This window comes from Garra rufa, chromosome 15 (genome assembly GCF_049309525.1).
Source record: "Garra rufa chromosome 15, GarRuf1.0, whole genome shotgun sequence".
Lineage (NCBI taxonomy): Eukaryota > Metazoa > Chordata > Actinopteri > Cypriniformes > Cyprinidae > Garra > Garra rufa.
The window spans coordinates 18080128-18097517 of NC_133375.1; the positions used below are offsets into that span (position 1 = coordinate 18080128).

General features: G+C 35.7%; 1 protein-coding gene across 1 annotated transcript in view; it reads left to right on the plus strand.

The window, feature by feature from the left end:
- mvb12bb (multivesicular body subunit 12Bb) overlaps positions 1 to 17390 on the plus strand; it is a 76512-nt gene that overhangs the window by 23279 nt on the left and 35843 nt on the right. Inside the window, exon 7 of the mRNA XM_073819770.1 lies at positions 9444 to 9538. Coding sequence (XP_073675871.1) covers positions 9444 to 9538 — 95 coding nt within the window. The remainder of the gene's footprint in view (positions 1 to 9443; positions 9539 to 17390) is intronic.

Consider the following 17390-nt stretch of genomic DNA (forward strand, 5'->3'; position numbering starts at 1 on the left):
TTGATGACTTGTGCTGCACTCATTTTGTCCATTTAAATGTCCAGAATATCCTACCATTTGTTGGTTATTGTAAACTAAAGCTATTAAAAGTAATTTCTGGTATTTAAATGAAGCTAAAATAAAATAAAATGTAAATATTAGATGGGGGAAAAAAGTTAAAGTAAAACAAAATACATTAAAGCTAAATAGAAAAAATTGAAAAATTAAAGCTAATTTAAAATATTAGTAAACACTACAGTATACTAGTATAGAAATTCTAAGATAGATAGATACATTTTCTAATTTTATAAAAACATGTTTGTCAAATGATTTGATGGGGTATTTAAGATTTGTTTCTTATGCCCATCAAAGATGTGTTTATTTTATTAAAAAATACAGAAAATATGTAATATTGGGAAATATTATTACGATTTAAAATAAAGTTTTTTCTATTTTAATATACATTAAAATATAATTTATTCCTGTGATCAAAACTCAGCAATTTTCAGCATCATTACTTAAGTCTTCAATGTCACATGATCCTTCAAATCATTTTAATATGCTGATTTATTATCATTGCTGGAAACAGTAGTGCTGCTTAATATTTTTTTGGAAACTGTGATATTCTTTGATAAATAAAAAGTTAAAAAGAAGAGCATTTATTTAAAATATAAGTCTTTTTTAACAATATACACTATCATTCAAAAGTTTGGGGTCATTACATTTTTATTAATTTTTTTTTGGAAAGAAATTAATACTTTTATTCAGCAAGGATGTGTTAAATTGATTAAAAAAGTGATAGCAAAGACTTACATTGTTAGAAAAGATATTTTTATATTGATGAATTGATGATTTATATTTTGAATAAATGCTGTTCTTTTTAACTTTTAATTATCCTGAATCCTGAAAAAATATCATAGATTCCAAAAAAATATTTGGCAGCACAAGTGTTTCCAGCATTAATAATAAAAGTAATAAATCAGCATATTAGAATGATTTCTAAAGGATCATGTTACGCTTAAGACTGGAGCAGTGGCTGATGAAAATTTAGCTTTACATCACAATAATAAATTATATTTTAAAGTATATTAAAATAGAAACCATTATTTTATATTATAATAACATTTCGCAATATTACAGTTTTTTTCTGTATTTTTAATCAAATAAATGCAGCCTTGATGACCATAAGAATCATCTTTAAAAACAAAGTCTCACTGATCCCAAACTTTTGAACAGCAGTGTATATGTATAGTATCATATTAGTATAATAGAATAGCAATAGAGTAGTTTCCCAAGATTCTACATAAATAAAACAATAATATATATGCTCAGAGGGTTAAAGACAAGAGAATAAAAAAGGAATAACGAAAAATAAAGGTTTTAGAATAGGAAACCTGCATTATGTGCCGCGTTGCAAGGTTTAATGGTGTTCTCGCCTTATTTCACACAAACTCTGCAGTCCCATCAATGTTTTACTGTTTGTATGACTCTTTTAAGACGCCCTCAAATTTAAACGCTTTTTACAGTTATAGGAAAGATGCTTTAAACATAGTCAATAAGGAATAAATGTTTAATGACCCCTTTAACTTTGAATGCTGGTGGTTCTGCAAATAAACCTTTTTGCCTGGGGCTACAAGGACACTAATCACAGTGTGTGCAGACTACTGAGTGTAAACTTGTTCAAATCTTAGTTTCCCTTGCTGCCTGTTTGAAATTTCAAAGCGTTTTTGTGAAGTGTTTATGTTTAAAAATAAATAACTACAATAATCTCAACACTGTTATGGAGATTAAATACTTATATGATACTTCGAAACATAAAGCGTGCGATATATTTCATTTTTACCAATTGTCTTATTCTTTAGATGCACCATGAATACTGTATCTGCCATCAAATTGCCTGGTGGCAACTTTGTGACCCTCATTTCATTCAAACTGGGCCCGGTCAATCCAGTTCCCAAAACATAGATTTTAGGGTTGTTGTTCTTCAGGGTAAGCTTCTTCTTCTCCTGTCTGTGCTGCCATTTGTCGTCCTGATAAAACTGTCATCTCTCGCTCTGATATCTGACCTCAAGATTGACAGAGAACATAAAGTTGCCTTGTGCTAATATTTCGCTTTCTCTTTTTCTTCATAGAATCAAGGTTTCAGGCATTTCTCTCTGAATGATAGGGCCATATACAGTAAGGCAGGGAAAGTTTTTATATCCAAAAGCTGAACAATATAAATGTAAAGGTCAAGCATATTTCCCATTGTGAGCAGTTTTTTATGCCATCCCATGATTCACTCCACCGATTCACTATACTGGAGGTCAGTAAATATAGAACCATTTTGGAATGACTATCTATAGATAGATAGATAGACAACTTAGATTATGAGTACTCCATACAGAATATGATTAGCACTGATGGACAGGTGTCAGTGTTCCCGCTCTTTGTTGATTTTGGTGACCTCCATGTCACCTACTCAACATCATCTCTACGAACCATGGCTGATCTACCAGTTCTCAGGAAAGCCAGGCCCTGTACGAGATCTGTTGTGACACCATCCTCAAATGTGTTTTTCAGACACTCTTCTGTGTACCCTTTCCCAGAAAGCCCTAAAAAGCGTGCAAATTTCCATACACATCAAGTAAACTCAAACTGAGCAGTGCCACAAACAATAGAATCATCAGCAAAGATCTGTGGCTCTTTAGAGATTCTACACTCCCATATTCCACCGTGGAATTCTTCAAGATTCTTCCTTCTCCACACCTGACATGGAACTTTAAGTGGGGTAATGACAAGCGGGAAAGCCGCCACTGCAGAGAGCAGCTGTCTACAAGCCGTGGGTTGTGTGGGCTGCCTGCTCGGAGCGAGCGCTGAGGTGTTGTCATCGAGGATCTCGGATGAGTGTCAAAACACCGGCTTCCAGATTCCTCTCAGTTCGCGGCATATTATTTTTATATATCGTTTTTATCCCAGTCTTTGCCTCACCGAAGGCTTTGGCGAATTTGTCCACAGTGTGACAGATGTTCCCGACGTCTCCTCCCCAAGATGGACTTGTGCTTCCGCTTCTACGCCGATGCCTTCTTGAGTTTCTCATCAGCCACCCATGGAGATTCCAGCATGTGGGATTGGGCTTTTGATATTGAGATTACCCTGACTAATTGGCTCCTTTACGAGGCTCCCAGGCTATAATTTTGCCTTTCCAGTAAATACTGTACAAGTTAGCAACCATTTTGGTTCATGCAACAGTTTTAAAAACACAAAATTGTTTTCTGTTTCATCACTGATGGTAGTCAAACCACAACTCTGTCTTATTTTAGTCTACCTACACTACTAGGATGTGTCTGTCTTCTCATTTGAAGACTCTGCTCTAATTTGTCCAGTCCTTCATCCTAAATCGAGCCTCTTCCTCCGCCTACCAGGCATTGTGATGTTCTTGAGTGCTTGTCTTTGTGTCCACTTGTCTTCTATTTGGCCTTATTAGGAATCACCCATCAACTGTCCTTTGAGTTTGTGCCTCGAGACCTTCATCTGTCTTCAAACTCCCGTCTTTCTTGGCCTCATCATCATCCGTAGATCTAAGTGGAGCAGGTTGAAAGTCCTTGAAGTTTCCCAGGCTGTAATATTGCCTTGTCTGTAAATACTGTACAAGCTGACAATCCTTTTGGTTCATGGAAAAGTTTTAGAATATATAAAATTGTTTTTCGTTTTATCCTTAGTGGTAATCCAACCCAATTCGGTTTAATTTAGTCTACGTACACCTTTTTGAAGTGCCTGTCTCCTCATTTGAAGACTCGACCCAAATTTGACCAGTCCTCCATCCTAGTTCAATCCTCTTCCTCCACCTACCAGGCATTGTGATGTTCTTGTGTGCTTGTCTTTGTGTCCACTTGTCTTCCATTTGGCGTTATTAGGAATCAACCATCAACTGTCCTCCAAGTTTGTGCCTTGAGACCTTTGTCTGTCTTCAAACTCCTTCTTTTAATTGCCTTGCCTGAAAATACCGTACAAGCTGACAGTCCTTTTGGTTCATGGAAAAGTTTTAAACAAACAAAATAGTTTTTTTTGTTTTATCTCTAGTGATAATCCAAACACAATTCGGTTATATTTAGTCTACGTACACTTTTTGAAGTCTCTGTCTCCTCTTTTGAAAACTGTCCTAATTTGTCCAGTCCTTCATCCCAGATCAATCATCTTCCTCCACCTACTAGGCATTGTAATATTCTTGAGTGCTTGTCTTTGTGTCCACTTGTCTTCTATTTGGCCTTATTAGGAATTAACCATCAACTGTCCTGTGAGTTTGTGCCTTGGGACCTTTGTTCGTCTTCAAGCTCCCCATCTTTCTTGACCTCACTGTCATTCGTAGATCTAAGTGGAGCATGTTGAAGATCCTTGAAATTTCCCAAGCTGTGATAATGCTTACTGTACAAGTTGACAATTATTTTGGTTCATGGAAAAGTTTTAAAATACATTAAAAAAAATTTGTTTTGTCATTAGTGGTAATCCAACCACAATTCGATCTTATATAGTCTACTGTATGTGGACCTTTTGAAAGTGCCTGTCTCCTCATTTGAAGACTCGATCCTAATTTTTCCAGTCCTTCATTCCAGGTCAATCCTCGTCCTCCACCTACCAGGCATTCTGATATTAATGAGTCCTTGTCTTTTTGTCCACTTGCCTTCCATTTGGCCTTATTAGGAATCAACTAAAGTTTTTGCCTGGAGACCTTCATCTGTCTTCAAACTTCCTTGTTTCTTGGCCTTAATCGCCATCCATAGATCTAAGTGGAACATGTTGTAGTTCCTTGAAGTTTCCCAGGGTGTAATATTGCCTTGCCTGTATATACTGCACAAGCTGACAACTGTTTTAGTTCATAAAATACATGAAATAGTTTTTTGTTTTATCTCTAGTGATAATCCAACCACAGTTCTGTTTTGTTTAGTCTACATATACCTTTTTGAAGTGTCTGTCTCATCATATGAAGACACGGTCCTAATTTGTCCAGTCCTTCATCCCAGGTAAATCCCCTTCCTCCACTTACCAGGCATTGTGATATTCTTGAGTGCTTGTCTTTGTGTCCACTTGTCTTCCATTTGGCCTTATTAGGAATCAACTGTCCTCTGAGTTTGTGCCTCGGGACCTTCATCTGTCTTCAGACTCCCTTCTTTCTTGGCCTCATTGTCATCTGTAGAGCTAAGTGGAGAATGTTGAAATGCTTGAAATGTCCTAGGCTGTATTTTTGCCTTGCCTGCAAATGCTGTACTAGATGGCAATCCTTTTGGTTCATGGTTTCATCACAGTTGTAATTCAACTGCAATTCAGTTTAATTTAGCTTACGTACACTTTTTGGAAGTGCTGTCTCCTCATTTGAAGACTCGGCCCAATTTGTCCAGTTCTTCATCCCAGGTCAATCCTCTTCCTCCACCTACCAGGCATTGTGATATGAATTGAGTGCTTGTTTTGTGTCCACTTGTCTGTTTTCAAAGTCCCTTTTTTTTGGCCTCATTGTCTCATTGTCATTATCTGTAGATATAAATGGAGCACGTTGAACATCTAAAATGTCATAATATACAGAAACCATTTGAGGCGTATGCTGTGGTGTGTGAGTTAAATTGTTTATGTTGTAATCCCAGTTCTGTTTTAATTCTAGGAGGTATTGTGGTATAATTAGATATTCAGAATAGGGATTTGTGTCAGTGTGGCTCTGATGGGTTTGAATGATGATTAATTGTAGTCAAAACTCCAGTGGCCAATGTAATGCAAGCCTCGCGCTGCCGTTGATTATGTAGCCATGTTTGTATTTTAAGAATTAGATGTATAATTGATATGCCATATGCTACCAAAACCCAGTGTACCCTAAACTGTTAAAAGCAGAGAATTGGGATTGAGTATGGTTATACAGTTTGACAGCTCTGAAGATAGGACAAACGCCTGCTCCTGAAACTTATATTGATTCAAGCATATAGTTTTGTTTCACTTTTTGAGAGGCAGCTCAGAGACAGAAAGTTTTGGAGGTTGGGTGCTTGTGTGTGTGTACTTGACACTGGCACCGTGAGTTGCTCTACTGTATTTTAAACATAAACAAGACGTTAGATAATCTTAAGATGGTTGATTTTCTAAAGACCAACTCTTATCTCTATTTTGACCTTATCAAATTGGTGATGTTTTACGTCCAAATAGATTTGTGTGTCGTAAACAGGCTTTTCACTGAATATATCTCATTTCCATTTTCTGTATCGCTCGGTATCATTCGCTATTGTTTTGGCTTGCTCCAGTGACTGGGGTAGTTGAGGCCAGTTTCGACGAAAGAGCATCCGGACCGTCTCCTTTCAGTTTATGGCTGTTTGTGAAATGTCTGGATGCGCGTAGAGCCATGTCCCCGGCTTTCTCTCCCCTCTGCGTTCGAGTCAACCTTTGCAAACGAAGGGAAGTCTTCATTAAATGTGGCAATCGGTTCCACAAGATTGATGCCAACCTTTTAAAAATTCACCATTGGGCCGAATTGAACACGGGCAAATGCTGATGCAGATGAACAGGGAGAAGTCGGCCCCATCGAGAGAAATAAATCTGAGTTGCAGGCTTCAGTTCATAAATACCACAGGCTGTCAGGGAGCATGTTTTATAGCCTCTGATAGAAATTACTGCATTTATTTATCTCATCACACCTGATAGAAATGCAGAGTAGCCACTCACGGCAGACCTGTCTTCGGTTTACTCACGAGTTGAATACCAGAGCTGACCCACACTTCCCATTCATTAATTCGGATGAATATGTACAGTAGATCTCTGGTGGACAGGGTGTTTGACTGAAAGAAGTGCTTTCAGAAAGAATCGATGACTGTGTTTTGCTAATTCGGTTTTTGCTTAGCGGATTTCTACACCAACCAGGATTTGCATTTGCATCCGTGCCCGAGCGCTTCAACCATTTCATCTATTTATTTCAAACGCGCCCCTCCTCCATTTTCAACATCTAGGCATCTCCTGCTTTGCATTGATATCGCATTTCAGAAGCTTTTCCAACATCCACTTCTGCACTTACCTTCCCAACTTACTCTCAAACTCAGATTCTTCTGCCGGCTAAATGACATCTTACTCCCCTTGGCAGTGTCATTTTGCTTCTAATCTTCTTCCAAACATGACTCTGTCTGACTTTAATGCATCTGATGCATCCTCTAACCTGTTGGAGATGCTCATTTGGTCTTCAAAGCATGTCTAAAGCAGAATTATGCAGCGCTCCTGATGCAGAGAGACTCAGGCAGCGAGGCACTGAATTTATTGATTCCCGTGAGTGAGTCAGAGAGTGTAATTCACCAGGGCCTGATTGATGAGGAGAGCAAGTTCAAACTGTCCATGAAGTGCAACGCATGCTATTTTTGCTCTTTCCCAAAACTTTGATATACTTAAGCAGTTTGACTTGAGACCAGCAGAGGATTCTTTTGTTTATGCAAAATGTTTAATAATAATTATTAGTATTTTATTTTATTATTTATTTATTTATTTATTTTATTATTGGCTCTTTGACAAATTGCTTTTGTTCCTCTTTATAATAATATAAATATTTATAATAATTAATAACAATGATACAATGATACATGTACAAATATAAAAAAGTGTATAGTAAATTGCATGTATTAAAGTATAAATGTAGTAATAATAATTTAAATGCTGGCATTTTATTATTAAAATATAGAATAATTATTATTTATCTTTTTTATTATTATATTGTTTTATTATATATTTATTATTATTATTATTATTATTGGACAAATCACTAGTGTTCCTCTTAATAAAAATAAATAATAAATGATAGTACAAATATAAAATATTTTATAGTATTATAACAAGCATTTTATTATAAAAATATAGAACATAATTTTATAATATTAATAATTATAATTATTAATTATTATTTCTCTATTTTATTATAATAGGATGAATGTATTTAATAGTAATAAATTATTATTATAATAATAATTATTATTATTATTACCATTATTGTTATTGTTATTATTGCCTCTGCATATGTATTTATAATAATTATTATTAACAATCAAAAATGATATAATACTATTAATTAATTAATTTATTTAGAATAATATTTTATACTACTACTAATAATAATATGAATAATAATTATTATTCATTATTATTTTCTATTTTATTATAAGATTAATGTATTTAATAATAATAAATAATAATAATAATAATTATTATTATTATTATTATTATTGTTGTTGTTGTTATTGTTATTGCATCTGAATATGTATTAATAATAATATTATTAACAATCATAAATGATATTTATTTAGAATTTATTTAGAATAACCACTACCACTGCTACTAATAATAATAATTAATATTATTTTTTATGATAATTATTTATCTTATTATTTTATTATTATTAGATACATGGATTTAAATGTATTATTATTATTATCAATAATAATAATAATAATAATAATTGTATTATCTGTTATTATTATTATTATTATTATTATTATTATTATTATTATTATTATTATTATATTAATTGAATTTCATTATTGTAAATTATTGGTTGAATTTTATGCATTATCTGAAAATTTGGTTTGAATGTTTTTTAGTAGTGTTACTACAACATTATTAGATTCTTTAGCACTCCTATAGTATAATAGGAATCTAGTGTGATGCTCCAAGGAAATAGAAAAAAAGTAAGTCCAACACTTTAGCTGTCCACGCAGGGTGACACTAATAATCTAGCCACAGACACCCTTCTTGGACTGATGACGTGGTTGTGTATGTGTATAACTCTGAGTTTTAAGACCGTTTCTGGACTGCTGCGGTTGTTGTTTGTGTGTGTGTGTGTGTGTGTGTGTGTGTGTGTGTGTGTGTGTGTGTGTGTGTGTGTGTGTGTGTGTGTGTGTGTGTGTGTCTTATACCATACTGGCTTAGGAAACCCTTCTTATTACCACTGACTCCCTGACAACCACTCACAGCCACCTAAGAGCCACAGACAGGGAGGGAGAGAAAATGGGAGGTTAATGATCAGATGGAGTCAGTGATTCACAGTGGTTAAAGACGGAGACCCACAATCCCTAACACCAATGATTCCTGTTATATTTATATCATATTTATATTGCAGTTTCAAGAACTCTTTAAAGAGCTGATTCATTTGTAGAGCACAGTGTTAGACAGTCCAAGTAAAGTACGCCAGATCTCCTCAGTTTGCTACGCTGTCCACAATGTGAACTCAACTGTGCAAATTGCGTTCATGACAGATTTTGTGGGGCATGTTTGCACTGTTATCTGATTTGCATAATTCCTTTATAATTCTGCAGACACCATATGCAAATAAACAGTCCTGTAATTTTAGAAAGCAGAGTTTTCTATTAAATTGTGAGATCTCCTTCCAGAATCTTTTATTTGAATACAGTGATTCTTTTTGAACAATTATTATGTCTTTGCAGATTGTTAATAAGGTCAGTTCTGCCTCTTTTTCCTAGACAATTCCCAGAGTCTCCAGTCTCCAGTCCTACTAAAAAGAACATGGTCAGGCCAGACTATGAACATCAAATCTACAACATCTACACCAAATCAGGTCAGTCCCCCTGTAACTATTATCTCAAAAGTTCAACATTAATTAAAGAGCAGGTCATATGTTTTTTAAAGTATCTTAATATTGTGCTGGAGTCCCCTACAACAGCTAAGATCAGAAAACATTGTAATTTTATAAGAATATACATTTATACAGAGTTATTTGTCAATGATTTTTAAAACCATTCGTTGAAGCAGCTTTGAGCGTAATATCTGTAAATCCCTCTGTCCATAAGCCTACTCTGCTCTGATTGGTCAGTTGGCCAAGCCTGTTGTGATTGGCACAGAGAGAAGTACTACCATGTGTGTTGCCAAGTCTGCGGTTGTTTTTGATGTCCGTCGGTTGAAGCAACCCCAATAACGTCATATTTAGCCGCTGAAATGTGAATTTACCAAGAGTACCATGACAAAAAGCATGTGAAAAAAAACAAAAAAAAAACAGGTGACCCACTCGAAATGGTTTGAGTGCAATTTGGCAGGTTTTGTTGTGAAAACCTGGCAACCCTGATGCAACTTTAAATAAAACAATAATATAGTGCTCCAGTCCGTTCTTAAAATAATGACATAAAAACATTTGGTTTAACACTTATGCAAGGGAATCATGCTCACAGCTAAAGTTTAGCTACTAAACTGTAAACACAAAACAACAATGGTGGATATGTTAGCCGAGTGCCGAGTACTGATGAAACAACACAGTTTGTAAACCCAAATATGTCTAAGTTACATTCTTTATTATTAAACAAAGTAATTAGAACAATGGCAGTCTTCATTAATCGACACTTTCTTACGAAATAATGGGTTCACCGCGAATTATCAGAACTTTTTCAGTAAGACAGTAATATCAAGGTTTACCTGAAAACCTAAAGCTGCACTAGGTATTTATCACATATTAGCACAAACAACTTGATACTCACTTGAAAATGTACACATAACGTATCAATCGTACTTACAGGTTGTGGTTAAGAGATGCTTGTTCGTCCAAATAAAGAAGATTTGAAGCCAAAGCAGATAAAAGCTAAGATTAGAGAAACAGTCCTCGGTAAAATGATAAGCACACAACAAAAGGTTTTGTACAAATTGTATTGGTGTGATATCGTGGAAAAAAAAACTTTCAACCACTGATTCTTCACATCATCATCATCATCTTTTGGCAACGAAAACAAAACAAACTTGCTTTAACAGCGCAGAACACAGCGTCTTTTCAACATGATGTAGATCAGTAACAGGCAGAAGATTTGAAAATATGACGACTCTTTAAGGCTATTCTGAGTAGACTCTTTCTTTTGAAAGACAGTATCTTTATGTATAATGCACTTTTTTGATTAACACCTTTGCAGACTGTTTACACTGAATGCTATGTTTTGAAAGTTTTCTGCATTGCTACACAACCTTCTGTGAAATTGACTTAAGAGACATCCCTAAGATTATTGTTAACACTTAAAGTGGTAGAAAACAATACACCAGTGACGTGTTCACTCTTATGCAAACATTAGGAGAATGAGATTTGTGTGCTTCAGGAAACCCTATTGACCACCTCGCCCTGCAGACCTGTCTTTTAGGTCCAAAATATAACTTGAGTTTGGGATGTAAAGGCATGTGTGCTTTTTTTCTGGCTGGAGAGAGACACCATGTGGTGAGGATGAGCTAATCTGTAGCGTAGAGGAAGAAATCACACTGTATTGAGGTACATCCAGGTCCAAAACTGACATTTGGGCACACATGTGCTTTTTTGATACATGTTTTTTTTTCATACACTGTATTACTAGCGCTTTTAATCGTGATATTTTTCCTTATATTTTCATTTTAGTTGCTTATTGTGAAGATAATAGCACATGTGTTACTACATGAAGATTTAAAGAGGAAAAAAAGTTTGAATATGTGCAGGTTGCTAGTTATTTTTTTATAACAAGCTTTGCTTGTCTTTGACCCTCAATTTATTTAATTTGGCTTTTTTGATGGTCTTTATTTATTATATGTGATCCTGGACCACAAAACAAGTCATAAGGGTAATTTTTTTTTAAATTGAGATTTATACATCATCTGAAAGCTAAATAAATAAGCTTTTCATTAATGTTTCCATTGATGTTTGTTAAGATAGGACAATATTTGGTCGAGATACAACTATTTAAAAATCTGCAATCTGAGGGTGCAAAATTATTTTTTACATAAAAGAAAAATCAATCATTTTGACTTATACAGTTGTTTTTTTCTCTATCTCTATCTCTACTTATATACCCATGCTACTTATGACTGGTTTTGTGGTCCAGGGTCACATATTTTAACTTTCCTTTAATGCTCATGTACTCATGAACTGCATTTTACATTCTCTGGTCTTAACACAGCCTTAAAGAAACTTCAGTAGCCACATATAGATTTTACACATACTGTAATTGCGCGATTACAGGCACATTGATCATATCAAGGCTTCAGTGGTTAAAATAAGTGACTGACACATTAAACTCTGGCACTTGCCTTTGACGTGGTTAAAGTGACAGCAGATTGACTTGTTCTCGAGTGAGGCCAAAGAGAAAGGAGAGGTTCTGTCAGCACGAGGGCTGATGCATTCTGCTTTCCTGTCGCCATGGTAATGCCATTTGACTGACAGGCAGACACATGCTCTGCCACCAATCATCACTCTGTCACCACAAGTAGTGTGTTCTATTGATCCTCCTTTAGCAACGTCTCTGTAACCGTCAGGAACTGTGTTCACAGGCGAGCTTAGCAGCAGAGTGGTATGTGGTCTAGTTATAGAGTGGATATTTTGGTATTTTTATTGATGGAGACACAAGGAATATGTCAGCGGTTCTGGAATATGTAGACAAACCGCTATGCCACAGTTTTGACAATGTAGGATGCTGTCCTAAGCTTCTTATAAATAACATGAAATTATTATTATTTTTAATAATTTATATGTGACCCTGGACCACAAAATTTAATAGGTGGTAAAGATACGTACGAGCAGTATTAATTAAGATACTAGCCTAATATCCTGACTGGAAATGATAAGAACAAACACAAATGTTGTCAAGATTCTTGACCTGGAAATCCTGGTTCAGTTTGGCCAACCACAAACGCTCTTTATTCCTCAGACTTTTTTTGCACTCTTCTCTTTGATTTGTTATAACTTTTGGCAGTCTATAGTACTCCAAATGTTTTTCCTGGTCCAACCGATTAGTACAGCTCTGAAACATGACAATAAATGACCGTTTTGCAGTAATAATCAGCTAAATATGCAAGTTTCATTCAGTTCAGTGGCATTGTTTACATTCACTGCCGCCAATATGGCCGATTGATGACACGTCGTGAAAACACAAAGTAAAGTTACATGAAATGCGTTATTAGACCATTTTCCAAGGTTGCATGGTTTATTGAACCTATTTAAAAATCAAAATAAAGAATAAAGTTATTGTGAATTCATTCACTGTGATTTCATTCAATAAATATATGCGATGATATGCGTGTAGGTTACATACATGCATCTCCGAATGGCTCCGTTAACGATAAATGCTGCTCCACACAAACTGTTATCATTTACATGTGTGGAGCATCTCAAACTTCATCTCTGCGAGTTGCGTTTATTATAACGTTCATCTGGGAACACAACGTGTGCCATTTCTTCAGATTTGTAAGTTAAATCATTTACAGTTTAAACTAGGGATGCACCGATACGAATCGGCCGATAATGCTTGCGCGTTTTGTCAGTAAAGCCGGTTCTGTAATCAGCGGTAAATGCCATCAGGTGCGTGATTTCACGTTGAGCCGTATATACTACACACAGCCGTTGTTCACTGACGAGCTGCGCACATTCACACTGATAATGAACATTGATTTGCGCAGCTCGTCGGTAAACAACGGCTGTGTGTAGTATATACGGCTCAACGTGAAATCACGCACCTGATGGCATTTACCGCTGATTACAGAACCGGCTTTACTGACAAAACGCGCAAGTGATCGGCCGATACGGATCGGTGCATCCCTAGTTTAAACCTATGCAAACAGTAGAATACGTCAATATCTCTCTCAATATGGTAACTGATCATCATGATATTAAAATAAAAGCTCACACGTTTACATTTACACATTTTGATGTCCACGTATTCAATAAATTACAGTGGCTGTAGCATTTCTGTCGTAAAGAAATGGGCAAAAATTAAAGACAAAGTGGAGATTTGAATTAAACGTTGTTTAGTCAATATTAAACAAGAATTAGATCGCATAGTAAAGTATAAAAACAATCGTCAGGCTGTTGACACCCTCTGCAGTCATTTGTTGTAATGCATAATGTACATTAGTTCTATTGTTTATAATACATTGTGTATGTAAACAGTTTTGTTCAATAAAAACCATATGATTTTGAACTAATTGCTATTATATTTGTATTTTAAGTGGCTATTGTTTGCTTAGGTCTGTTTTAATTGCCATAAAAAGTTAATTGTAATTATCTGATTACTCGATTAATCGTCAGAATGATCGACCGATTACTCGATTACTAAATTATACGTTAGTGACAGCCCTAGATTTGTTTGTTTGGTATTATTAATAGCCTTATTTGAATTTCTATATGAATTGAGTTATGACCCGAGGAGCAAGTGTGGGGTTTCAAACAGACAGCTGGATTTACCTTAATCGTTGGGGACTCCGCGCGCTCGCATATGTGCATTTATGTATGCGCGTGGATGTTGACAGCTGGCCAGGTTCGAGCTGGGCTAAAACCATGTGCGCTCTGTCAGGCTCGTAGCACCGGCTCCTTCAGGATTGATGAATTGCCTGCTTTCTTGATTAAACCTTCCGTCACTTCCCAACAAAATACACACATGCAAAAGAGAAAAAAAAAGACCAGCGCATTAAAGACTAGCCTAGCGCAGGAGACTCAAAATGTCTGGGAATCTGTCATCGTCAGCCACATTATGTGCGGATTTGAGGTGCCGGTGCTTTGACATTTATTAGCAGAGTATTAAAAACTAATTCACACAGATTTGGCAACCCTCATTCACTTGACAGTCCACGCTCATTTGAACAAGTTGAGTATTTCTAGACTTCTCAACCTCTTACTTTGTTTCCCCACCGCCTCTTTGAAGCCGAGCAGATTTTTGGTGTCATTTATTTTTCATTTAGCTTGATGGCTTGAAGGAAATATTTCCTAATTAGCGAAGGAATCAGTGTGAAAAAGAGTCCGTTTGCAACATCTGTGAGGTGATGGATTTGAATACATTCTTTTTTGGGGAGTATTAATGAAGTCAGAAATGAGCATCATATGTAAAGGGAACTTCATGTTAATAATGTCTTTTTTAAGCATTATATGTGACCCTGGACCACAAAACCAGTCATAAGTCACACGGGTATATTTGTAGCAATATCCAAGAATACATTGAATGGGTCAAAATTATCGATTTTTTTCTTTTATGCCAAAAATCATTAGGATACTAAGTAAAGATCATGTTCCATGAAAATATTTTGTACATTTCCTACTGTAAATATATACAAAACTTATTTTTTGATTAGTAATATGCATTGCTAAGAACTTAATTTACACCACTTTCAAGGCGATTTTCTCAGTATTTGGATTTTTTTGCACCCTCAGATTCTAGATATTCAAATAGGTCTATCCTAACAAATCATACATCAATAGAAAGCTTATTTATTCAGCATTCAGATGATGTTTAAATCTAAAATTTAAAAAAATAACTGACCCTTTTGACTGGTTTTGTGCTTAGGAGCTTGATCTTGGCCACTTATTTTCCTTTTTAACAGATGCTCATAATAACACAGATATTCAATATACCCTATGTAAGTTACATTAACATATCTATTGCATTAATCAGAACAGAATGACAATGGCTTTATTAAAGATTATATATAATGGCAATCAGTTATTCCTTGGTGTATTAAAGGAAGTTCAATTAAGAGAGATAAAAACTCGGAGATGTTTCAGTATTACCTTGAGTGTGCAAAATATCAAAGCGAGTGACAATGATTTTTGATTTTCCGGAACTGATATTAGTCCCCTTATTAAAGTATGTGCATCTGCTTTTAATTTGCTCCAAATAATTGGAAAATGCAACAGAGCTTTCCAATTAAAGCGGCACTTTACGCACTTTAATAATACCCCCATAATATTAGAGCTTATGAAATGACAGGTGAGCTGGTGTATGAATAAAACATAAAGGCTCGTAATAAGAGACAGGAAAAAAATGGCAGACAGTTGTTGGGGGGTTTTTAAAATGCTTGACTTAATTTGCATATATTAATCTCTTCTTTTCAGCCTTATCGAATATTCGTGCGTATTTGAAGTTAAAATAGTGATGACAGGCCGGGGTACGCTTCATTTTTCCGCGGATTTATTGCTCCTATAATTCAGGATCTTTAATAAGCCAATATGACTGATCCTCCGAGTTCTGTGGAATTTCATAATTGTTCCAGATGGTGCTCACTGATTATGCAAAATGACTTCTCTTTTTCCCCCACTTTTTTTTTCCTCCCAACCGTCCCCGACCACACTGTTTTTTGATTGACTAACACGGAGAAAAAAGATTATTTTTGGGCCGGCACTTTCATTAGGAAGCCTCTCATCAGGTTTCAAACAAAAGTTCCATCTTATCTCGGGCTGCAGACCGCGGCGTGACTAGCGCTCCAGCTAGGAGGATCCCACAGGCTTTTAATCGTGACTCTAATCTCGTGTAGCCCAGCAGCTCTCTCCACCCGTGTGGCCATATTTTACAATACCAAAACACTTTAGGCTGAAGGATTAGAGAACACGCACTCAGGCTAGCGACACAAAAACTCATCTGCTAAGTGCGGCCGCTCCATGGCTGGATGGGCTAGCCTTGAGGAGCTGGTTGATTAAACCCCCCCAAAGCTAGGCCACCATTTTTCTGCTCTTCCTCTCTCATAGCTGAGGGCCCATTGAAAGTTCACCTTGATTCTGTTTAGCATCAGCTAAATTACCCTAAATGAATTGTGTATGGATATTTGATGGGTGGCGGTGGGGGGTGTGGGGACCAGGAGGGGAATAGACATAGACCAGATTTACAGCTGTGTTTTACTTTCGATGGGTACACGATTTAAGCCGCGCAATTTCGGGGCAATAAAACCGTTCTGAAAGGGAGCCAAGGACTTCAGGTTGGCGACAGGGCATGAAAGACTGCATACAGCTTCTTTTCCAAAAAAGCCATTAATGATTTATTCCTGTGGCCTACGTAGAGGGAGCCTGGGGAAAATGCAGAGGGGGTTTACAACTTGCTTGGCTTGTGTGCATGATAGCAAATACCACTAAACCTATGAGTGATGTGGCAGCTAAAGTTTTGTTCCTGGATTAATCCCGATTTAAGACTCTACCCTCAGTCTTCCTGTAGGGGTTCTCTTGTCATTACTAGAGTATTAGAACCTATAATAATATGCGCATGTACTGTTTACTTTTTTATGCTGCCATTGCAAAATAATTAGAATAATCAAAGTGCATACAGTATACCCCACATTTGAAGTGGATCAAAACCTTTCATCAAAGTTAAAACCAAAACAATATTCGTTCTTGTTTTAGGACAACTTTGATTAACTTTTTTGATCCGCTTCAAATGTTGACTACTGTATACTTTAGATTACTTTACATTTATAGATTTACCTTTAATTTAAAAAAAAAAATTAACTTCGACACAGCTTTATTTATTTAAAATTCTTTTACATCAAACAACAATTGCTAGACCTCTGATCTACAACTTATTTGAGGTATAGGAGACTTTGACTTATTCATACTTATCTATATCTACTTATCTATATATATATATATATATATATATATATATATATATATATATATATATATATATATATATGAGCAATATCACACAAGTAGACATGAG